The 25,221-nt window shown below is 44.5% G+C and overlaps 2 protein-coding genes across 5 annotated transcripts in view; one reads left to right on the top strand and one right to left on the bottom strand.

The window, feature by feature from the left end:
- mospd1 (motile sperm domain containing 1) overlaps positions 1-9,658 on the top strand; it is a 72,338-nt gene extending 62,680 nt beyond the window's left edge. For all 4 annotated transcript variants that reach the window (XM_043714358.2, XM_087991829.1, XM_043714355.2 and 1 more), the window contains one exon: positions 7,103-9,658. In XM_043714358.2, coding sequence (XP_043570293.1) covers positions 7,103-7,134 — 32 coding nt within the window. In that variant the 3' untranslated portion in view covers positions 7,135-9,658. The remainder of the gene's footprint in view (positions 1-7,102) is intronic.
- A 1,623-nt stretch (positions 9,659-11,281) lies between these two features.
- The window catches only part of pabir2 (PABIR family member 2), a 38,906-nt gene continuing 24,966 nt past the window's right edge, over positions 11,282-25,221 (bottom strand). Inside the window, exons 4-10 of the mRNA XM_043714349.2 lie at positions 24,545-24,588; positions 21,822-21,876; positions 20,885-20,977; positions 17,183-17,271; positions 15,266-15,330; positions 14,114-14,210; positions 11,282-12,561 (exon numbers count right to left, since the gene is read on the bottom strand). Coding sequence (XP_043570284.2) covers positions 12,381-12,561; positions 14,114-14,210; positions 15,266-15,330; positions 17,183-17,271; positions 20,885-20,977; positions 21,822-21,876; positions 24,545-24,588 — 624 coding nt within the window. The 3' untranslated portion in view covers positions 11,282-12,380. The remainder of the gene's footprint in view (positions 12,562-14,113; positions 14,211-15,265; positions 15,331-17,182; positions 17,272-20,884; positions 20,978-21,821; positions 21,877-24,544; positions 24,589-25,221) is intronic.

Here is a 25,221-nt window from a genome sequence, read left to right as displayed (position 1 = left end):
GCGGCGGAGACGAAGGAATTGGGAGAATGGGATGGCGTTTTTACAGGGGGCAGGGTGGGAGGAGGTGTAGTCCAGGTAGCTGTGGGAGTTGGTCGGTTTATAGTAGATGTCCGTGTTGATTCGGTCGCCCGAGGTAGAAATGGAAAGGTCTCGGAAGGGGAGGGAGGAGTCTGAAACGGTCCAGGTAAATTTGAGGTCGGGGTGGAAGATGTTGGTAAAGTGGATGAACTGTTCAACCTCCTCGTGGGAGCATGAGGTAGTGAGATATCGAGCATTTCTTCCGCCGCCTTCGTCTCTGCGTCTACTTCTTTAGCCAGGATTCTCGCCCACCCTCTGACGACCCCTTCTCCCGCCTCCAACACACCCCATCCACCTGGACACCCCATGCTGGCCTCTTACCTGCCCTCGATCTCTTCATATCCAATTGCCACCGCGACATTGACCGCCTCAACCTGTCCACCCCTCTCACCCACTCCCACCTCTCACCCTCACAACACGCAGCCCTCCACTCCCCCCATTCCAACCCCAACCTCACTATCAAACCGGCAGATAAGGGAGGCGCAGTGGCAGTTTGGCGCACCGATCTTTACACCACTGAAGCTAGACACCAACTCGCGGACACCTCCTCCTACTGCCCCCTTGACCATGACCTCACTTCCCACCACCAAACCATCATCTCCCAGACTATCCATAACCTCATCGCCTCAGGAGATCTCCCATCAACTGCCTCCGACCTCATAGTCCCACAACCCCGCACCACCCGTTTCTACCTCCTGCCCAAAATCCACAAACCTGACTACCCCGGTCGACCCATTGTCTCCGCCTGCTCCTGCCCCACCGAACTCATCTCCGCATACCTCGACACGGTCCTGTCCCCCTTAGTCCAAGAACTCCCCACCTACGTTCGGGACACCACCCACGCCCTCCACCTCCTCCATGATTTTCGCTTCCCGGTCCCCAACGCCTTATCTTCACGATGGACATCCAGTCCCCATACACCTCCATCCCCCATCACGAAGGCCTCCAAGCCCTCCACTTTTTCCTCTCCCGCCAACCCAAACCAGTACCCTTCCATTGACACCCTCCTTCGACTAACTGAACTGGTCCTCACTCTTAACAACTTCTCCTTCCAATCCTGCCACTTCCTCCAAACCAAAGGAGTAGCCATGGGCACCCGCATGGGCCCCAGCTATGCCTGCCTCTTCGTAGGATATGTGGAACAGTCCATCTTCCGCAGCTACACTGGCACCACCCCCCACCTTTTCCTCCGCTACATCGATGACTGTATAGGCGCTGCCTCGTGCTCCCACGGAGGAGGTTGAACAGTTCATCCACTTTACCAACACCTTCCACTCCGACCTCAAATTTACCTGGACCGTCTCAGACTCCACCCTCCCCTTCCTAGACCTCTCCATTTCTATCTCGGACGACCACCTCAACACATTTACTACAAACCGACCAACTCCCACAGCTACCTAGATTACACCTCCTCCCACCCTGCCCCCTGTAAAAACGTTATCCCATATTCCCAATTCCTCCCCCTCCGCCGCATCTGCTCCCTGGAGGACCAATTCCAATACCGAACAACCCAGATGGCCTCCTTCTTCAAAGACCGCAACTTCCCCTCCGACGTGGTCGACGACGCTCTCCACCGCATCTCCTCCACTTCCCTCATCTCCGCCCTTGAACCCCACCCCTCCAATCTCCACCAGGACAGAACCCCACTGGTCCTCACCTACCACCCCACCAACCTCCAGATACATCATATCCTCCTCCGTCATTTCCGCCACCTCCAAACAGACCCCACCACCAGGAATATATTTCCCTCCCCTCCCCTATCAGCATTCAGGAGAGACCACTCCCTCCGTGACTCCCTCGTCAGGTCCACACCCCCCACCAACCCAACCTCCACTCCCGGCACCTTCCCCTGCAACCGCAAGAAGTGCAAAACTTGCGCCCACACCTCCCCCCTCACCTCCCTCCAAGGCCCCAATGGATCCTTCTATATCCATCGCAAATTCACCCCCCTGCACCTCCACACACATCATTTATTGTATCCGCTGCACCCGATGTGGCCTCCTGTACATTGGGGAGACAGGCCGCCTACTTGCGGAATGTTTCAGAGAACACCTCTGGGACACCCGCACCAACCAACCCAACTGCCCTGTGGCTGAACACTTTAACTCCCCCTCCCACTCCGCCAAGGACATGCAGGTCCTTGGCTTCCTCCATCGCCAGACCCTGGCCACATGACGCCTGGAGGAAGAGCGCCTCATCTTCCGCCTAGGAACCCTCCAACCACAAGGGATGAACTCAGAAGACTCCAGCTTCCTCATTTTCCCTCCCCCCACCTTATCTCAGTCCCAACCCTCGAACTCAGCACCGCCTTCTTGACCTGCAATCTTCTTCCCGACCTCTCCGCACCCACCCCCTCTCCGGCCTATCACCCTCACCCTCACCTCCTTCCACCTATTGTATTCCCAGCTCTCCTCCCCCAAATTCCCTCCCCCCTACCTTTTATCTCAGCCCGCTTGGCACACCAGCCTCATTCCTGAAGAAGGGCTTATGCCCGAAACGTCGATTCTCCTGCTCCTTGGATGCTGCCTGACCTGTGTTTTTCCAGTACCACATTTTTCAACTCTGCCCTCTGAAATGGCCTCGCAAGCCATTCACTTACACCAATTGCTACGATTCGGGGATGCCGGTGTTGGACTGTAGCCGAGACTGTAGCAATTGGTGTACAAAGTTAAAAATCACACAACACCAGGTTTAATTGGAAGCACACTAGCTTTCGAAGCGACGCTCCTTCATCAGGTGATTGTGGAGGGCTCGATCGTAACACAGAATTTATAGCAAATATTTGCAGTGTGATGTTGTGCGGTGCCCATTCATCCGTTGTCGTAGTCTTTGCTCGGTTTCCCCAATTAACAATCAACAGACAGGAGGGTTCCCTCCCAGTTGGGGAACACTTCAGTGGTCCAGGACATTCAGCCTCGGACCTTCGGGTGACCATATTCCAAGGCGGACTTCGGGACAGGCAGCAGAGGAAAGTGGCTGAGCAGAGGCTGATAGCTAAGTTCGGTACCCATAGGGAGGGCCTCAACTGGGACCTTGGGTTCATGTCACATTACAGGTGATCACCATTGCACTACACACACACCCAGATATTCCTACACACACACACACACTCTCACATACACACAGACACAGGTACACACAGACGCGCACACAGACACCCTTATAGACACACACCCTTATAGACACAGACTCCCACACATGCACCCCCTCACAGACATAAGACACTCTGCACTCACTATACACACACACACACACTTTCTCACACTCACAACCCCCACCCCAGACAGACACACACACAGACAAAGACCCACATGCGCACATATATTTTGTGTGGTGAATTTTTTTGTACTTGCAGAGTTACATTGCACTTTGCTCAAAAACTGCATAGGAGAAAAGAGAGAGGCAGAGAGCTTCTTCAAGGAAGGCATCCTTGTAAGAGGATTCGCAGTAGGTTGAAATCCGTGGCCTCCTCTATATTGGGGAGACAGGCCGCCTACTTGCGGAGCGATTCAGAGAGCACCTCTGGGCCACCCGGACGAACCAACCCAATCACCCTGTAGCACAGCATTTCAACTCCCCCTCCCACTCCACCGAGGATATGCAGGTCATTGGACTCATCCACCGCCAAACCACAACAACGCGACGGTCGGAGGAGGAGCGTCTTATCTTCCGACTGGGAACCCTCCAACCACAGGGGATGAACTTGGACTTCACCAGTTTCTTCATCCCCCCTCCCCCCCACCTTGTCTCAGCCGAATCCCTCCAGCCCGGCACCGCCTTCCTGACCTGCAGTCTTCTTCTTGACCTCTCCGCCTCCACCCTACTCCGACCTATCACCCTCACCTTGACCTCTTTCCACCTATCACATTTCCAACGCCCCTCCTCCAAGTCCCTCCTCCCTACCTTTTATCTTCTCCTGCTGAACACTCTCTGCTCATTCCTGAAGAAGGGCATGTGCCCGAAATGTCGAATCTTGTGTTCCCTAGATGCTGCCTGACCTGCTGTGCTGTTCCAGCAATAAAGTTTCAGCTCAAAAACTGCATACATTCATATAGAACTCTGAGCTCAAAAACTGCATGAATTTATGTAAAACTCTGTTATCTCACTTTTTAGATTAGAATCAATCTAAACATCAGGTCATAGACAGAGAACACAGGGGGCTAACACCTTCAACATATTGTCTAGCTATCACCATTGTTAACAGCTAACCCGAGAATGCAACTTTAAAAAAAAGGGTTTTGTGATTTACACATGAAAGAAGTGAAACTATCACTGTATTCTAACACATGAAAGGCTTAACAGACAATCAGTTCTTCAATGTATAATTTCAGTTACATCACACTGCAAATATTTGCTATAAATTCTGTGTTACGATCGAGCCCTCCACAATCACCTGATGAAGGAGCATCGCTCCGAAAGCTAGTGCACTTCCAATTAAACCTGTTCGACTATAACCTGGTGTTGTGTGAGTTATAACTTTGTACACCAATTGCTACAGTCTCGAAGAAGTAAAACCAGATGAATCACCTGATATTGACCTATGCACCAGAAAAGACAACAGCAGAAACAGCACTGTCAACCCTGCAAAGTCTTCCTCAACAACAGCTGGAGGCAAGTGTCAAAACTGGGAGAGCTATCTCATAGACTAGGCAAGCAATAGCCTGACATAGTCACATTCATGGAATCGTACATAGAACATTACAGTGCTGTACAGGCTCTTCGGCCCTCGATGTTGCGCCAACCTGTGGAACCAATCGGAAGCCCATCTATCCTCCACTATTCCATTTTCATCCATATGCCTATCCAATGACAATTTAAATGCCCTTAAGGTTGGCGCTTAAAGTCTACTACTGTTGCAGGCAGGGCTTTCTCCACCCCTTTTACTCTCTGAGAAAAGAAACTACCTCCGACATCTGTCCTACATCTATCACCCCTCAATTTAAAGCTATGTCTCATTGTGCTAGCCATCACCATCAGAGGAAAAACGCTCTCACTGTCCAAAAAGTCTACTCCTGATTATCTTATACATTTCAATTAAGTCACCTCTCAACCTTCTTCTCTAATGAAGACAGCCTCAAGTCCCTCAGCCTTTCTTCATAAGACCTTCCCTCCATACCAGGCAACATCCTAGTAAATCACCTCTGAACCCTTTCCAAAGCTTCCACGTCCTTCCTATAATGCAGGGACCAGAACTGGATGTAATACTCCAAGTGCGGCCGCTCCAGAGTTTTGTATAGTTGCAGCATGACCTCATGGCTCTGAAACTCAGTCCCTCTTCCAATAAAAGCTAACACACCGTATGACTTATTTACAACCTCTCAACCTGGGTTACAACTTTCAGGGATCTACGTATGGACACCAAGATCTCTCTGCTTGTCTACATGCCAAGAATCTTACCATTAGGCCAGTTTTCTTTATTCCTGTTGCTCCTTTCAAAGTGAATGACTTCACACTTTTCCACATAAAACTCCATTTGCCAGCTCTCAGCCCAGCTCTGCAGCAACCTGCAACATCCTTCAGCACTATCCACAACTCCACCGACCTTACTGTCATCTACAAATTTACTAACCCATCCTTCTACACCTTCATTCAGGTCATTTATAAAAATGACAAACAGTAGTGGTACACCACTAGTAACCGAATTCCAGGATAAACATTTCCCATCAATCACCCTCAATCCCATGCTTCCGTTTTTTATGCAATTGCCAACCGGGGAACCTGATCAAACACCTGACTGAAATCCATATACACCACATCACCAGCTTAAACCTCATCCACCTGTTTGGTCACCTTCTCAAAGAACTCAATAAGGTTTGTGAGGCACGACCTACCCTTCACAAAACCGTGTTGACTATCCCTAATCAACTTATTCCTTTCTAGATGATTATAAATCCTATCTCTTATAATCTTTTCCAACCTGGTCTATAATTACCAGGGTTGTCTCTACTCCCCTTCTTGAACAGACAATGTCCCAGACAGCACTAGCACCATCCCTGGATATGTCCTGTCTCACCGGCAGGACAGACCCAGCAGAGGTGGCGGCACAGTGGTATACAGCTGGAAGGAAGTTAACCTGGGAGTCCTCAACATTGACTCAGGACCCCATGAAGTCTCATGGATTCAAGTTAAACACGGGCAAGGATGTCTGTCTCCACAAATGATGCCAGACTTGTTGAGTCTTTCCAGCTCTTTGTATTTTAATTTCAGTTTTCTTGCATCTCATGTATTTGCTTCTGAAATGTCTTGGGAGTTGCTTTAGCTACAGTTTAAGTCTCAAAGCTCCCACAAATCATTGAGTCTTTGGGAAAGGCAATGAGAGATTTAGTAATTACTACCTGGAATGTAAATCCAAACAGCATTGCAAATCAAACCCAATTATTAATTTATCACGCAGCGAATTTCACCTTTATTTTTGTGATTGGTTTGTTTCGCAAAATATGTCAAGAAAGCCAATTACTCTAAAACATTAAATTCAGGCAAGAGGGGATGTAGCTGAGTTTTGAGAAGATTTGTAGCTCAGGTTGAGGTTCTGGATGTAGACCCTCACCATACTAGGTAACGTCATCAGTGAGTCTCCAGGTGAAGCCAGATATGGTGACAAAACGTCTGAAAATAGACCTTCCAGCTCAGCGAGCAAACCTACATCCAGAACTTTAATCTCCCTGTGGGTTCCTACTCTGAGCAATACTTAATTCAAACGCTTCCTTTCACAAAATGTTAAGCTAAAGCTGGGTCACCCAGTCCAGACAGTGGAGATATTCAGTGATATTATTAGGAGAGGGAGATGATATACTCTGGAACTCAATCCCTCCACAGCACGCAAACAGCTCAGTGACCAGTTGATTCGTTTGCTGCTTGAGGAATCTGCTGTGCACAGCTTGACAGCCATATTTTCCTACAGAAGTGACTGTACCCAAGCTGCATTTTATTAAATGTAAAGTCAGTGGGAATGTCCTGAGAATATGAGGCTCTGTATAAATGCACACTGTCTTCCTGAACAAAAACAGAATCTTGTTTATTTCAGGCCTTGTGACTATGGTTATCCTTCGAACATGAAAAGGAGTAGTGAAGGAGATCCAGCATGGACTGATCCATTTGTTAATCCGGGGCACAGGCTGCTTCCCCCATGGAGTCACATTACATTTTTCAGAACATGAAGGCCTCCAGCAGGAGCACTTGTTGCAACCAGCATGGATTTATCTGAACTTTGTGTATTTTAATGTTTATCCAAGACCTTGAGCTGTAAAATTGCAATCACATTGTCGCAAAACACCACATCAATAAGCTTTGTTTTAATTGCTCTGAAAATGTTTAGATAAATGGTTTCATGTGTGTAACTTTTATTAAATAGATGTTTGTTATTTTTTAATCCATGTCCAGCTTTGCTGTGCAATCATGTCATTCTGTCCCAGGTGATATCCTGAGGAAAATCCAGTGAGTACTCACAAGTTGTGGAATTTTGCCAGGGATTGGCTGTACCTTGTGAAATGTACTCATGACACTGACTTAAGAACAGGCACTTCAACAGAACAGAAGTGGTTTCTACTCCAGTAACAAAGGGTACACGTCTAAAACTTTAACCTGTTTTTTCCTCTCTACAGGTTCTAGTGCATCAGCTTTGTACTTCTAGAACTTTTGTGTTTATTTCAACAAGTGCACTTGTCAAAATTCAGTTAGGATGCTGATCACATTTTTAGTTTAATCCAATGCGTCAGTTTTGGCTCTGTGGATACAACTATCTAGTCTAGGGTCATGGATTCAAGCCACGTTTCAGAGGGTTGATCACATAATCCAAGGTGACCTTCCCAATGCAGAACTGAGGGAATGTTGCACTATCAGAGGGGGAAGTACTGAGGGAATGCTGCACTGTCAGAGGGGAAGTACTGAGGGAATGGTGCACTGTCAGAGGGGAAGTACTGAGGGAATGGTGCACTGTCAGGGGAAGTACTGAGGGAGTGGTGCACCGTCAGAGGGTCAGTGCTGAGAGCACTCAGCCCATAGGATGTCTTTCATTCAGAATGTTAAATTGCCTCTGGTGGGGTACAAATTGTGTGACAGTTTTTCAAATAGAGCAGGGGGGGTCATCCCAATGTCCAGGTTATTATTTCTTGAATCAACCGAACCAAAAGTAAATATCTGGTCATTTATTACACATTTTGCAGGATTTTGAGGCAAATAGTCATTGGCTACCATGATTCCTACATTACACCCGTGATAGCACTTCAACATTACTTCATTAGTCATAAAGCGCTTTGTGATGTTTCTTTTTGGAAGCACTCAGTCTACATTGACTAACTAATAGATTAACACAGTAGTCAATGGACCCTCACCACTTAAGTGAAAGAAGTGGACTTTAAAGGGAACGTTAATTTTCCTTCTGGTCTGTTGCAATAGTTCCACAGAATCTAACTGATTAGGTTTAATGTACATTTGGTTTTTGAAAGTCAGTACTATGTATAAAATTAGTACGATATACTGTACCTGCTAACAGATGTAAAGGAATCCATTCTGAAAGGCTTGGTTGCCAACATGTCAGCTTCGGTGATTGTCTTTGAAGGTTCTGAATTATTGCATGAGGTGCCTTCCAAGTTGGTAAAGCTCAGTAATGATCTGGATCAAACTTCAGATTGTGCTGGAGGGGTCATCCATCTTGCACCTGTTCCGGGATTATACAGAAATATCCATGAATGGCATTCATATTGACTAATGCTACCTGAAGAGGATACGAAGTTGGATCTGGTTTCCTCTTTTTCCACACTGAATAACTCCAGATTTAACAGCTGGGCTTTGGTCCCCTCAGCTACAGAAATCAGCTGGCATTAACTCCAGAGTCTATAAAGAAAGAGCTGAAATGAAGGGATAATTGGATTCTAGACAAGGAACTGTGATACCTTCCACAGTCAAATAGCATTTCAGTTTCAATGTCTGGACATTCAGTGTTGAGCTATTAGTTTGCAATGCGTGGAGACTGGTTAATGCTTCCAGTCAGATTATACTGTAATGATCAGTTTTTCAAATAAAACAAAATAAAAAGGGGTAATAAATGAAATTGGCAGTTTATAACTTATTAGGCAGTGGGCTAAGGGCAAGCAATTAACAGCCCATCCTGCAGGAGCTCCTATCTAAATTTGTGGCTGTCTTGCTCAGAGATGCTTAATCGCCGAACTGTGTCAAACAGAAATTACCCAGCTGCCAAGGCTGCTCCCCACAACAAAAAATAAATGTATTTAAAAATTGTTTTAAACAATTGTCAGGTCTTCTGCAAAGCAACTTATTAAAATTCTGAATTACTGAATGTGAGTTAAATTGTGTTTAAACTGTTACGGATACAGCAAGCAGATTGTGAGTACTTGGTGTCGGGAATTACCCTACGGAGCAAACTACAAGTAGAGGGGGTGTTGCCCCTTTGAGAACTCATGGGTGAGTGAAATGTGCTGTGTAAACAGACATCTGCAGATTTTCTGTTTCAATGTCATTTATGTTTTTAAAAAAAAGTACCAATATGACAATTTGTAAATGTTTACATCATGATTTATACAATTTATTTAAACATTTTAATAAAGTTATTTTTGAGAACAGATTTTAACATTTTGTTTTTTCCATTGTGAGAATGGCACTTTACAATTTCTGACTCCTTTAACTGATGTGGATTTGTAAATAGTGCATGACCCCACAGTCTGTCACACAATCCATATGATTCCATTATTGTACATGGTCAGAACCAAATAATTGGTAGGAAAAAATAAAGGACATGCAGCAAATTAGCAATTAAATATATACAGACTCTCATTTCTACCTCATAAACTGGATTATCAAGCAATTAAGTTCCTATTGTGGCAGTCACTTGTACAAGGTGTTAGAAAATGATTTGCGCTGAATGGGACTAGAATGAGACCAATCACTCATTGGTGTTTTAATTTTTCATTATTTTTGTGATTTGAATTAAGGAATATAAATGTTTTTAAAATGACAATAAATAAACCTTTGTTAATTTAATAAAGGTATTACATATGATCATACAGCAATAAGATGGAGACCTCAACAAAATGTGAAGGATGAGATTTTCACTAAGGAAATGTAATCCTTTTAATGTTGAGAACTTTGTTTTCAGTCTAAGTACAAAGGGGGAACTAATTAATTCCTTGAAGCTGTTGGCATTAAATTTAGTCATTTACTACAGCAAGCAAGTTTGGCAGCAGTTCCCTCATGCCCAAAACCACGGCATCAGGTCCAGGGGACTTGGCTTCCTTTAGTTTCAGTAGTTTACCTAATTTTTTCTCTTGTATGATAATGATTGTTTTAAATTTATCACTCTTTGTTACCATTTGATTCTCTCATTTCTAATGTTTGAAATCCATGCTTTTCCATGTTGCACTCACTTTCACCAGTATAAACATAAATTCCAAAACCTAATCCAATTAGTTCTAATTTAAAGTAAATAATAATTACTCCCTAATGTACATTCTTTTAGTACCTATTCATTTCCCTATCCAATTGTACCGCCAAAGCGCTACTGGAATAGCTTTCTGGTGAAAGTCAGCAGCCTTTTACCAGACGAGATTGCAAACAGCTTTCAGGAGTTCCAGCAGGGCCTTTGGAGTCTGGCTTGATTGACCTCCCTCGGGAAGGTCAGCAGCAGACTAGGGTGGCTGACAGATTATAACAAAGCACTGAAAGTGGTTCCACTGGGAGAGAGAACTTGTCCTCATCAGGATGATAGGTTGAGAGTATATATGCTACCAGCTCTAACACTGAATTTACGGGGTACAAGTTTTTTGCTACTGGTAAGGTATAAGCTTCGTAGGTACTCAAAGTCCCTGAGAACCTCTGTGTTTTTCTTGTTCTGCAGCTCTTATTCACTGCTTTTTACCAATTTATTCTTAATTTCTTCAATAAGTTATGATCACAGTTAAATATCAAGACCCAGAGTTCACTTGTAATAATCCTTGCATTTATACAAACTTTGACCTATATTGTGTATAGCTGTAATCTGCAGGCTTTGTGTCAGTGACATCCCTCTTTAGTGGTTCTGACTGAAGATTGAAATGCCCAAGCATGAGACAGACTCCACCTTGGAACACAGAAACAAGTCGATTCAGTGCATCTGCTGCACAAGATGATCAAGCCTTGTGACAACTTAACACTCTGCAGTTAATATTAATTATCGATCGCTCTCAAAGATTTTCACAAATGCGGATAAAAGTGATGCTGCAAAATTCTTTTATATATACACAATATATATTTTCATTCGATACAGTATTTCAGAACCACACACCCATCAGTTTCTCCTCGTTCTGAAGCCTGATTTTCCTTTTTGCATAAACATGGAAAAATAAGCATGTTGTTAAGCAGGAGACAGTTCAGTGTCCTGGCAAGTCAGGTGTAAGTCCAACAACAACAACAAGAACACAAAAAATTAAACACATGTTTATACAACATTCTATCACAACACATGGCAAGAAAAAGTTAATAACACACAAAAAAGTTTGTGGGAAAACAACAAACAGCTCTATTTAACTAAAATTATTTTCCCAAAAGCCAGTGAAACTCTTCATAGGGATCTATGGACTATACACAAGTCATGTTGTGGTGGTGGCTTGGAGAGTTATGAAACACTATATTAAATTAGACCAAAGTCTCCCTTCTGGTATGTTACACTATGCACATGTCTGTTAATAGCTCCACAAGTACCCTGACTATAAAGGTAACTGCGAGACTCTGTAAAAGGTGCTTCTACAATAATCATTCAACAAAGAAATAACTGAAGTAACAGAATCTGTACAAAAGGACTAATGGAAATCAAGAGAGCTTTCAATCCATACTCCCACCTCTCCCATTACAGTAAAACTATCAGCACCCGGCTCAAGGTTGCTTTGCTTGCTTAAGTTAAGCGCAATCTATTTAACAACAGCTTCAAAATAAATTCAAGTCAAGAACCACTTCCTTTTAGTGCTATTCATAAAAAGTAAAGCCCATAAGTATCTGAAAAGGATAAACTTGTGCTGCATTTAGAATCTGCTTGTGAAAGTAGAACTAAAAGTCAAAACCTTATAATTCTGGCAGGAGACATTTCAGAATTTCTCAAGATTCCAAGTTGGTGCAAAAAATAAATGATCAATTTCAAGGAAAAATTAAAAAGGGAGAAAATATTTCTCAGAATTACAACAACCAGTTCATTAACACTGACATTCTTCTACACAATTACATATATTAATGGCACCACATGTTTACACCAGGTTATACTTGATGTAGACTCTGTTCCCAAATTCTCTGTTTCCAAAATTCCTTTAGAATAGACAGAGTCACTTTGGTGAAAGGCCAGGTCCTCCAGTGAATGACGAGCAGAAATCAGACGTCGTCACCGGAGACTCTCGCACTGCACTTGATTTTGCTGGTGAATCCTGACTTGAACTACCATTGCTGCTGCTGCCATCCAGGCAGTCTGTTGAAAGACTGAGAAACAGATCACTACTTCGAATCGCACTGAAAGAGAAAGCAAACAAAAACATTAGCAATGATTAAAGCAAAAACTCAGCCACAACTTTAGAAGCGCAATAGCATTTAGCAGCAAGAACTCCAGTTGGTAATTCTCAAGTAGCCCAGGCATGAGATTACCTCTTCAGAACCGACCTGCAAAGTTGCCGAATCACATCCAATTGACTCTCAGCAAGTCTCCAAGAGTAGGGCTCAAAATGCCTTTGTTCATCCTGAGCAGCCTTGAAGTGTTGCTTGTCGGCCACCTTGAAACTGTTGCAGTCCCTTTGCTAAGGTGCTCCCATATATGCAAGCTGTTACACTGAACAGCAAGGAAACCACAGGCTGCATGTGGAATTCCAAATCACAATTCCCAAGGACAATGTACATGTTACAGGGATAAAACAGACATATTACAGGAATGAGGTTTTGCAAAGAGGATATCTGTTTGACTAGTCTACTGGACCTATTTGAGGAGCTAACAAATGTCATGGATAAAGGGGAACCAGTGGATGTATTTATTTAAGCGTTCGAATAGGTATTTGATAACATGTCACATCAAAGATTATTGAGGAAAATAAAAGGCCACGGTGTTGCGTCAGGATATTGGTATGGTAGAAGGCTGGCTGATTAAAGGAAGCAGAACATATAAATGGATTTGACAAAATGCAACAAATAGTATGCCATAGGAATCAGTTTCTGGGACCACAACAATGTAAAATTTGCAGAAATTACTTATCTGAAGATATGTTTACTAAATTTAGAGGAGACAATAAGCCCAATGGCAGTGTCACTGGCCCCTAGTAATTCAGAGATCCAGGCAGTGTTCTGGGGACTTGGACTCAAATCCCACCATATCTGAAATTAAATGTCTAATGATGATCATCAAATCATTGTTGATTGTCATTAAACCCCATTGTGTTCACTAATATCCTTAAGGGAAGGAAACTACTGTCCTTGTTTGCAGCCAGAACTACAACTCTCTGAAAGGGCTGAGTGAGCCACTCAAGCTACTCCAATGACAACTAGAGATGGCAATCAATGTTAGCCCAGCCAGTGAAGCCCACAACCTATGAGTGAAAATAGGTAGAAAAGTAAGTTGTGAACAGGACATAAAGACGCTGCAAAAGGATATAAATAGGTTAAGGAAGTGGGCAAATTAGTGGCAAATAGACTACAATATGTCAAAATTGTGAAATTGTCACAAGTTACAAAGAAGAATCACAAACTAACTACGTTAATTTGTAAGGTCAACTTTTTTCTCTCTCCGCAGACTCTGCCAGTGGTTTTCTAGCTTTTTCTGTTTTTGTTTCCGATTTTCAGCATCTGCAGTTCTTTGGTTACGTTTGCAGATGTGAAAAGTTATTGGGGTAGTTGGAAATGTAGATAGTTACAACTAGATGAGCTATGATTGCATTGATTGGTGGAGCAGGATCAGTGCTGAATGGCCTCCCACTACTCCTTGTTTGCACAATTATAATTTGAAACAACAGATGGAGGCACACAACACAGGAAACATTGACGGAGAGCAGCAATGAAGTGAAGCAAATGGAGTTCTCACCACGAGCCAAGTTCTGGCAATTGTGTGACATCAGAGGACAGCATATTTGTTGTTCCTTGGAAAAGTCGCTTCGGTTGGCTTTCAGACTCCATATCACCTGGAATTAGAATTAAACATTAATTGCTACAACTACAGACATTGTTTGTCTGTGCAAGAAAAGGTCAGCTGTGGTTGGAAATTACTCTTGCCTTGGAGTCAGAAGATAAAAAAGTTCACGACTCAATCCAGAAACATGAATGCAATATCTTGGCTGATAGTCCCACAGCTGAACAGTGAGGGAGCTACACTGCAGGACAGCTGCTGTGAAGTGACAGAACCAGACAGGAATAAACAATTGTTGCAATTCCTCTATCGCTAAATGTTTGCCATTGCTTAATCACCAACATCTTTTAAGTAATTTTTCCCAAGTTATCATAGCCAGCTCAATCTTCATACTATTACAGTTGCTTCAATTTAAATTTAGGGCCCTAATCTCAGCATCAACTATGTCATTCTCCATCTTAAATGAAGAATTCTATCATTCTTTGATCCAATTTTTCCCCCAGGGATCTGAAACAGTTGAATTGCTAATTATTACTTCCTTATTACACAATACCCAGTCTAGTGTCGCTTATTTTCTAGTTGGTTCCTCAATGTATCAATCCAGAAAACCATCTCATAAAAAACATCTCAAAATGGTTATTGGCTGCACTTTTATGACGTGAATGTTGCTTGCAACCTATCAGACCAGGTCTTGCTGTATATGGATGTGGACTGCTTCAGTAGTTGATTTTTAAAATTTGTATTTGCACCTTTCACCCTGTCAAGGCAATCTGTTGAATTTTTTTCAAGTTTGGGCACTCTTGTTTCACATAGTAAGATAGTGCAACCAGCAATGACAAAAATGATAACTTAATGAATTTTGATGGAGCTAACCGAAGGATACTCCTGCTTTTATTGAGAGAGTGCCAAGGGATTGTTTGAATAAACCTATCAGCTCAAAACGACTTTCTTGGAAGGAGTCAGACTGGATTCTGCACCCAGTGTAGAAGTGAGATTTAAATCTAGGATTGTTTTTAATCCAGAGCCAATCAATTGTAGTTTTGATGGCACTTGACAGGACAATAAATTGTCTTTTCAAAAGAAAAACAACATTTTATACAGAACGGTTACCTTTTCGTTTCAAAGGCCCCAGTGCACTCGGCCTGATGCAGTTGATTGGGCTCTGGCTTCTCCGACTGAAATCATAACAGAAATCAATACTTTAAAACTACACCGGGTCCAGCTCAACAACTTCAAACATCCCTTTAGTAATCAATGGCAAAAACAAAACCCAACTATCAACAGCTGCTGAAAACTAGCACAAGTTTTGGTTTCAGTAGTCTCACTTGGGCTGTGAACTGAAGAGTTCCCCAAGACCACAGGACAGCAAACACCAGTAAAGTATTCAGATATCTGCAGAAAATTATCCTTCAAAACTTTAACTTCAGAAATATTGTCAAATTCACTTCTGCAGAAAAGCACTGATCTTTATCATTAAATAAAAACTGTACTTTTTATAACAAAATCAATTAGATGTATATATTTGTGATGATCTCCTTGACAGGTTAAGGCAGCAGATGTAACATATGCCACCATGATGTCTCACATCACACAAAATGAGCGCATCTCCACTGTTCCACTGGGGACAGTCACTGCAGTTAGAATTCATTAAAGAAGCTGATTACACTCACACTGCCCACAAGCCTATACCCCATATCATAACACATATGACACCCAGGGTGGGGCGGCAGCGAGCAGAGCGCGGTCAGCGAGCAAGGAGCGGGCAGTGAGGAGCGGGCGGGCAGTGAGCAGAGAGCGGGCGGGCAGTGAGCAGAGAGCGGGCGGGCAGTGAGCAGAGAGCGGGCGGGCAGTGAGCAGAGAGCGGGCGGGCAGTGAGCAGAGAGCGGGCGGGCAGTGAGCAGAGAGCGCGCAGTGAACAGAGGGCGCGCAGTGAGCAGAGGGCGCGCAGTGAGCAGAGGGCGCGCAGTGAGCAGAGGGCGCGCAGTGAGCAGAGGGCGCGCAGTGAGCAGAGGGCGGGCTGTGAGCAGAGGGCGGGCTGTGAGCAGAGGGCGGGCTGTGAGCAGAGGGCGGGCTGTGAGCAGAGGGCGGGCTGTGAGCAGAGGGCGGGCTGTGAGCAGAGGGCGGGCTGTGAGCAGAGGGCGGGCTGTGAGCAGAGGGCGGGCTGTGAGCAGAGGGCGGGCTGTGAGCAGAGGGCGCGCAGTGAGCAGAGGGCGCGCAGTGAGCAGAGGGCGCGCAGTGAGCAGAGGGCGCGCAGTGAGCAGAGGGCGCGCAGTGAGCAGAGGGCGCGCAGTGAGCAGAGGGCGCGCAGTGAGCAGAGGGCGGGCAGTGAGCAGAGGGCGGGCTGTGAGCAGAGGGCGGGCTGTGAGCAGAGGGCGGGCTGTGAGCAGAGGGCGGGCTGTGAGCAGAGGGCGGGCTGTGAGCAGAGGGCGGGCTGTGAGCAGAGGGCGGGCTGTGAGCAGAGGGCGGGCTGTGAGCAGAGGGCGCGCTGTGAGCAGAGGGCGCGCTGTGAGCAGAGAGCGCGCAGAGAGCGCGCAGTGAGCAGAGAGCGCAGTGAGCAGAGAGCGCGCAGTGAGCAGAATCTGACTTTGATTCTGAATCTCTATCGTATTTACACTTTTATGTTCCAGTAAATGAGTCTTTCTTATTTTTTGTTGCAAATACACTATTAACTTTGTCAATATTAAAATTAATTGGCCAGTACAACAAAAGTTTGCAAGTCCTCCTCTGTATGTGGGGTGTCAGTGATCCAGAGAAAGATCTATAAAAACAGCAATACCCAGAGGCAACTCTATTTAGATGGCCTTTAATTCTGTGATTCTGTTTCTTGGACGCTCAGCTGTACCCTAATTCCAATTCACTATGTCAGGATAATTCAGGATGTGCAATAAATGCCAGACTTGCCAGTGACACCCATTTCCAGGCAGTAAATTCTTTAAAAACATCACCATAATATAGCTCAGGGCACACCAAATTCATAAGATTCAAAGAAACTTTTCTGAATCAACAAAATTCCCAGGGAGTACTCACGTGGCAAACCTCCTTGTTGGGCTAGGGGTGGGGCTTGGAGGGAGCCCATTACTGCTCACAAAGATCTGCAAGGAGGGCGAGAAGCATTGCTGTAGGGAGCGGGAGGCAGAAAAGTCACATGTTATCAATATCCAAAAGGGAAAACTCCAGTCCTGTCAGCAGTGAGTAGGAAGGCTTTCACACGTAGAGACTGAAATATATTTAAAAACAAGGAAGGTTGAATTGAGACAGCAGACTTAAAGTTTGAGATTCAATTTGGACCTTTCTTTTAATCAAATGAAAGTGCAAGCAGGGTTTTTTGAACATTTGCAAATCACCAAGAGGAAGCTGACATCCACTGGTCCAGAAATCCACCACAGAAAGCCTATTTGCCTGAATATAAACAGGTACAAGATGCTCGCACCTATCAGTAAAGCCAGGCTTCATTGGGTTGAATCTTATTGCAGAGTCAGAAAGTCGACCTTTCAATTCCACTTCAGAGTATCCAGATCATTGAAGATGACTTTGCACTGTATCACCAACAGGCTGCAGCACTGCCAGTGGAGTCCCAACTCAATCCACCAACCCCCTCCAACTTTCCCATTTCCTGTCACCAGAAAGCAGTCTCATAACGGCTCACATCCACTCACCCCTAGTACCATCATCTGATTCACTCTCCCATCTAACTGCTTCCCTCTCTCTCATTCACCCTACTTAGTCATCCAAATGTTTAGAGTCAGAGTCCTACAGCACGGAGACAGGCCCTTTGGCCCAAACTGGTCCATGCCAATCAAAATGTCCATCCTCACTAACCCCATTTCCCTGCACTTGGCCCTTCTAATCCTATCCTATCCATGTATTTGTCTAAATGCCTTTTAAATATTGTTAATGTATCTGCCTCAACCACTTCCACTGGCAGCTCATTCCACATGAGTACCACCCTCTGTGTAAAAAAGTTGCCTCTCAGGTTCCCTTTTATTCTTTCCCCTCTAACCTTAAACTGATGCCCTCTCGTCCACAATTCCCCAACCCTGGGAAAAAGACTGAGTGCATTCACCCTATCCATGTCTCTCACGATCTTGTACACTTCTATAAGATCCCCCCCTCTGTCTACTACGCTCGAAAGAAAAAAATCCCAGCTTGTCCAATCTCTCCCTATAACTCAGATCATTGAGTCCCGGCAACATCCTTGTAAATTTCTTCTGCACTCTTTCCAGTTTAAAACATCCCTCCTGTAACAAGGCAACCAAAACTGAACACAATACTCCCAAGTGTGGCTTCATCAACATCCTGTACAACTGCAACATAACTTCCCAACTTCTATACTCAATGCCCTGATTGATGAAGGCCATTGTGGCAAAAGCCTTCTTCACTGCCCTGTTTACCTGGGACTCCACTTTCAGAGAACCATACACCTGAACTCCAAGGTCCCTCTGTCCTTCCTTAAGGCCTTACCATTCACCATGAAACTCCTACCTTGATTTGACTTTCCAACATGCAAGACCTCACACATATCTATATTAATTTCCAGTTGTCATTTCTCAGCCCACTTCCCCAGCTGATCAAGGTCCTGCTGCAATTTCTGATAACCTTCCTCATTGTCCACGATACCTCCTGTGTAAGCATCATTGGCAAACTTACTAATCATGCTTTCTATATTCTCATGCAAATCATCGATATCGATAACAAACAGCAATGGGCCCAGCGCCAACTCCTGACACACTCCACTAGTCACAGGCCCCCAGTCCAACAAGCATCCTTCCGCTATTACCCTCTGATTCCTACCATCAAGCCAGTTGTGTATCCAATTTGCCAGCTCGCCCTGGATTCCATGCAATCTCACCTTCCAGAGCAGTCTATCATGTGGAATTTTATCAAAGGCCTCACTGAAATCCATATAGACTACATCTACTGCGCTGCCCTCATCAACCTTCTTGGTCACTTCATCAAGGAACTTTAACAAACTACTTCTAATCAAACCCTGTCTTTCCAAATGCATGTACATCTTGTCTCAGAATCTTCTCAAGTAACTTACTCACCACAGACATTAGGCTTCCTGGTCTACAGTTCCTAGGCTTTTCTTTGCAGTCCTTCTTGAATCAGGGCACAACATTCGCTACCCTCCAGTCTTCCAGGACTATGGCTAACGATGACGCAAAAATATGAGCCAGAGCCCTCGCAATTTCGTCTCTAGCCTCTTGCAGTGTTCTTGGATATATCTGGTCAGGACCAAGAGATTTATCCACCTTCATACATTCTAACACATCCAACACCTCTTCTACTGTGATATGGACTGTCCCTAAGATATAGCCACTAATTTCCTCAAGTTCCCAAGTCTTCATGTCTTTCCCAGTAAATGCAGAAGAAAAATATTCATTGAAAACCTTACCCATCTCCTGCAGTTTTACACATACATGTTCACTTTGGTCCTTGAGAGGCCTAGTCTCTCTTTTTTTCCTTTAATCTACTTAAAGTACCTCTTTGGATTCACCCTAATCTTGATCCCAGCTGCCTGTACCTGAGCCACTCCTCCTTTTTTCTGGTCAAAGCCTCAATATCTCTTGTCATCCAGGATTCCCCATTCCTGCCAACCTTGGCCTTCACCCTCACAGGATTATAGGCCTCCCACTTGTCAGAGGTCCCTTTGCCTGCAAACAAATTACTCCAATTAACCCCTGCAAGCTCCTGTCTAATTCCACCAAAATTCACCTTGCCCCAGTTTAGAACTTGAAGCTGTGGACCAGTTTTGTCCCTCTCCATAACTATTTTATGATTAATAGATCGATGGTCATTGGTTCTAAAGTGCTCCCCCACTGTCACCTCAGTCACCTAATCTGCCCTATCCCCCCCCAAGAATAGGTCAAGTTTTGCCCCTACCCAAGTAGGACCCTCTATATACTGCTTGAGCAAACTTTCTTGAACACACTTAACAAATTCCACCCCATCTAAGCCCCTAAAAGTTTGGCAGTCCCAGTCTATGTTTGGAAAATTAAAATCCCCCACTATGACAACACTATTGCTTCTGCAAGTCTCCCCAATGTCCTTGCATATTTGTTCCTCTAATTCCCATGAACTATTTGGGAGCCTATAGTACAACCCCAATAATGTCACCATCCCCTTCCGATTTCTTAGCTCCACCCACAAAGCCCTATTGGATGACCCTTCAGTTATTTCATCTCTGATTACTGCTGTGATACTTGCCTCAATCAAAAACGCAACCCCTTTCCCCTTCTTCCATAACCTTCTCCACCTCTCCCCACCAACTCCCCCACTCACCTATCCAACTCCCCCCACCTTCCCTGAGTGCAGTTATCTAAATTCCACCCCACCAAACACCTCCTGTGCCCCCACCCATCTCCCTCTTCCTCAATTCTCCCACACCAATAGCATGCTCTATCACTGTGACTCTGCCCCGGCCCCATCAACCAGACTTCCACACTACCGCAATCTCTACCCCAACCCATCTCCCTGCTTCCCCTCAGCCAACCTCCCACAGACCTCCACTCACGCACAATGAACAATGGAAGTGTTGAGATCAATATTATGCTGATAAGTGCGATCAATTTCCAATAGACTTGGTTTCTTTACAATGACTCCCCATTAGACAGCTGGGATAACTCTTTGAAAAAGTCTGACAAATGATAACTTGGTTGCTTTCATCTGCATTCCTCACTTTCTCCTGCTTTCAGATCAGTCCAGGTTACTCTCTGTAACAGCTCCTACCTTTCCGATTCCTCTGGTTGGTGACGGAGCTGGTGACACCGGAATGAAGTCAATACGCTTTGGCGAGGCAGATTTATCCAGGTCATTATCACTCTAAGTGAACAGAACAACACAAGATTACTCTCACAAAGGACACGCCTTAAACAGAGTTCTAGTTTCTACTTGGACTAGACAGCAATAACCAGACTGCAGTATGTTATGTACTCCCATAAGTGCATTAATTAAACTGTCCATTACACACCCTCTCACAAGTTAAACAGATTGCATCACTGAGGTGTACCGTGCATAGTTAAATAAAAGTAAAAACAAAGTTCAGGAGAAACTCAGCATGTCTGGCATCATCTGTGGAGGCAGAAACAAAGTTAACGTTTCAACATGTTATGACTGCTCTTCAAATCATACTGGACTCAAAACATTAACTTGGTTTCTCTTTCCACAGATGCTGCCAGACCAGTGTACAATTTGACTACCTCTTCAGCCATAAACATAGGTACAGTTAGATCGTAGTCTCTTTGTGAGGAAACAATGCAGAGAGACTACAAAACATATTTCTGTCTTTGTAAGTGGTTCAGTTTCTATACATGCGCTCAGTTTACATCTGTTTGGAATTCATGTCTCACTTTAATCTGACACTGTTCATCAAACTGTGTCTGTGAAGGTATCAAGTGCCTGGACTCATTCAGAATCCGAAAGGATTAAAGTAAGAAATATTTTAAGTTTTCCTCCTGCCATATCTGATCATACCTGGAGATTTTTCAGTCGCTGACAAATGAGCTGCACTGAATGGAATAATCTATTAAAAAGTGTTACTTCACTGGATTACTTTCTCAAGGAGCACATTATCACTCCTCCCGAGAACTGGAAGTAACTGTGGTTCGAAGCAGCTACTAAGAGTTCGATAACAAAGGACATTTCTCCATGTGTATTGATGACTCACCAGATTCAAGCTCTCTTCCCATGAAACACTCATCTGCATTGCTGCCTGTACTCCCCTGTTTATAAAGCACACTCAGGATTAACAAGGAAAGCCAAGACACAACTGGTCTTAAGAAGCAGCAAAATCCAGAGACAGATTGAGCACAGTTTGGAAATACAAAATATGTAGACAGGCCAACAAGAGGTGAGGCCATACTGGATTTGGTTCTGGGTAACGAACCAGGCCAGGTGTTAGAATTAGAGGTAGGTGAGCACTTTGGGGATAGTGACCATAATTCGGTGATTTTTACACTCGTGATGGAGAGGGATAAGTGTGTACTACAGGGCAAGAATTATAGCTGGGGTAAGGGAAATTATGATGCGGTGAGGCATGACTTAGGATGTGTGGCTTGGAAAAGTAGACTCCAAGGCAAGAGTGTAAATGATATGTGGAACTTGTTCAAGGGGCAACTATTGAGTGTCCTTGATAATTATGTACCTGTCAGGCAGGTAGGAAAGAGTCGTGCGAGGGAGCCGTGGTTTAATAAGGAATTGGAATCCCTTGTTAAATGGAAGAGGGCGGCCTATCTCAAGATGAGACGTGAAGGTTCAATTGGGGCGATTGAGAGTTATAGGGTAGCCAGGAAGGACCTGAAGAGAGAGCTAAAAGCAGCAAGGAGGGGACATGAAAGGTCCTTAGTAGATAGGATTAGGGAAAACCCTAAGGCTTTCTATAGGTATGTTAGGAATAAAAGAATGACTAGGGTAGGAATAGGTCCAGTCAAGGATAGTAGGGGGAAGTTGCGTGTGGAGGCGGAAGAGATTGGGGAGACACTGAATGAATACTTTTCTTCAGTATTCACTCAGGAACAGGGCATTGTTGTCGATGAGAATACTGAGGCACAAATAAGTAGAATGGATAGCTTTGAGGTATGTAGAGAAGAGGTGTTGGAAATCCTGGAAAAGGTGAAAATAGATAAGTCCCCTGGGCCTGATGGCATTTATCCTAGGATTCTCTGGGAAGCAAGGGAGGAGATTGCAGAGCCATTGGCCTTGATTTTTATGTCCTCATTGTCTACAGGAGTAGTCCCAGAAGACTGGAGGATAGCAAATGTGGTTCCCTTGTTCAAAAAGGGGAGTAGGGATAGCCCTAGTAACTATAGGCCGGTGAGTCTCACTTCTGTTGTGGGCAAAGTCTTAGAGAGAATTGTAAGGGATAGGATTTATGCACATCTAGATAGGAATAATGTGATCAAGGATAGTCAGCATGGTTTTGTGAAGGGCAAGTCGTGCCTCACAAACCTTATTGAATTCTTTGAAAAGGTGACGAAGGAGGTTGATGAGGGGAAAGCGGTAGATGTGGTATATATGGATTTTAGTAAGGCGTTTGATAAGGTTCCCCATGGTAGGCTACTGCAGAAAATACGGAGATATGGCATTGAGGGTGAGTTGGAGGTTTGGATTAGGAATTGGCTGGATGGAAGAAGACAGAGGGTAGTAGTTGATGGCAAAGTTTCTTCATGGAGTGCCGTCACTAGCGGTGTTCCGCAAGGATCTGTTTTGGGACCATTGCTGTTTGTCATTTTTATAAATGACCTGGAAGAGGGGTTAGAAGGTTGGGTGAGCAAGTTTGCGGATGACACGAAAGTCGGAGGAGTTGTTGACAGTGAGGAAGCATGTGGCAGGTTACAGCAGGATATAGAGAAGCTGCAGAGCTGGGCAGAAAGGTGGCAGATGGAATTCAATGTAGCTAAGTGCGAGGTGATTCACTTTGGGAAGAATAACAAAAAGATGGGGTACTGGGCTAATGGTCGGATACTTGGTAGTGTGGATGAGCAGAGGGATCTTGGTGTCCATGTACACAGATCTCTGAAAGTTGCCACCCAGGTAAATAGTGCGGTGAGGAAGGCATATGGCGTACTGGCTTTTATTGGTAGAGGAATTGAGTTCCGGAGTCCTGAGGTCATGATGCAGTTGTATAAGACTCTGGTACGGCCGCATCTGGAATATTGTGTGCAGTTTTGGTCGCCATACTATAGGAAGGATGTGGAGGCATTGGAACGGGTGCAGAGGAGGTTTACCAGGATGTTGCCTGGTATGGAAGGAAAATCGTATGAGGAAAGACTGAGGCACTTGGGGCTGTTTTCACTAGAGAAAAGAAGGTTTAGGGGTGACTTGATTGAGGTGTACAAGATGATTAGGGGGTTAGATAGGGTCGACAGTATGAACCTTTTCCCGCGTATTGAGTCGGGTATTACAAGAGGGCATAGCTTTAAATTAAGGGGGGGTAGATATAGGACTGATGTTAGGGGTAGGTTCTTCACTCAGCGAGTCGTTAGTTCATGGAATGCCCTGCCAGTAACAGTGGTGGACTCTCCCTCTTTATGGGCATTTAAGAGGGCATTGGATAGGTATATGGAGGATAGTGGGTTAGTGTAGTTTAGGTGGGCTTGGATCGGCGCAACATCGAGGGCCCAAGGGCCTGTACTGCGCTGTATTCTTCTATGTTCTATGTTACAAAACACAGCGAGAGCAAACTAAGAGCAGAGTGATGAATCTTGATATCAAGAAATGTAACATTCATAAAACATCACCACATTATGAAACGGCTGCTCTGAATATGAAAACTCTTGGAAACAAGTATGTCTCGAATGTCCGGTGGTGAAAGAAATACAGTTAGAAACTGCTTAGTGGCAGCAAAGATTCTGATTGCAAATTTAAATAAATATGTGGCTCCAATCTTACCTCTCATGAGCTGTCTCTCTGTTCATGAGGTCCATTCCTTCTTCCTATTTAAAGAAAAAAAAATCAAGTCTTCGAGTACTATTGTGTTATATTTTCAACCACAGGGGTAACTTGAGACATGACAGTACAGGGATTCTCTGGGTTTGAGCACGCACACTGTCAGTTTATGTAAGAATTCCTCTAAAATATGCGTAGCCTCAAAGTGACAGAAGCACAGAAACTGAACTTTGTAACTCTGAAGGGCAACAACGCCTCAGCAGCAGAATATTACAATGGGTCTCTCTGGAATATTCCAAGATATCAAGGATTCTCTGGGCTTGTTGCTCGTACATTTCACCCTAAAGGGAACATTTTGGGCGTTGATTGCCCCCAGTACCTTTCTGATTACCTCCCACTGATCTGCTGTAGACTCAATTAGCTATCCTGGCCAGATCCTACCTTAATAAAATCTGCCTTCTCCCGCCCTTACACTGAGGGCCTGGCACCATCCTTACACTGACAGTCCAGTGTCAACGTCTAGTTTTTAAGTAGTTAACACACAGGACAAGATTTGATTTTGAGGTTAATGTCCGTTTTAGACCACTGGAAAGAAGGAAGTCTCGTGATGTTTGTGCTGCGTTTGCAGATGTTGACATCAATGCAGCTGATGCACAGCTGATTTCATAAATCATATTTGC

The sequence above is a fragment of the Chiloscyllium plagiosum genome, unplaced genomic scaffold (genome assembly GCF_037043375.1).
Source record: "Chiloscyllium plagiosum isolate Xiang-an unplaced genomic scaffold, Cpla_swu_hap1 HiC_scaffold_11, whole genome shotgun sequence".
In the NCBI taxonomy this organism is placed as follows: Eukaryota; Metazoa; Chordata; class Chondrichthyes; order Orectolobiformes; family Hemiscylliidae; genus Chiloscyllium; species Chiloscyllium plagiosum.
Note: the sequence above shows the minus strand (reverse complement) of the source record. Positions and strands in the feature narration are given on the sequence as shown.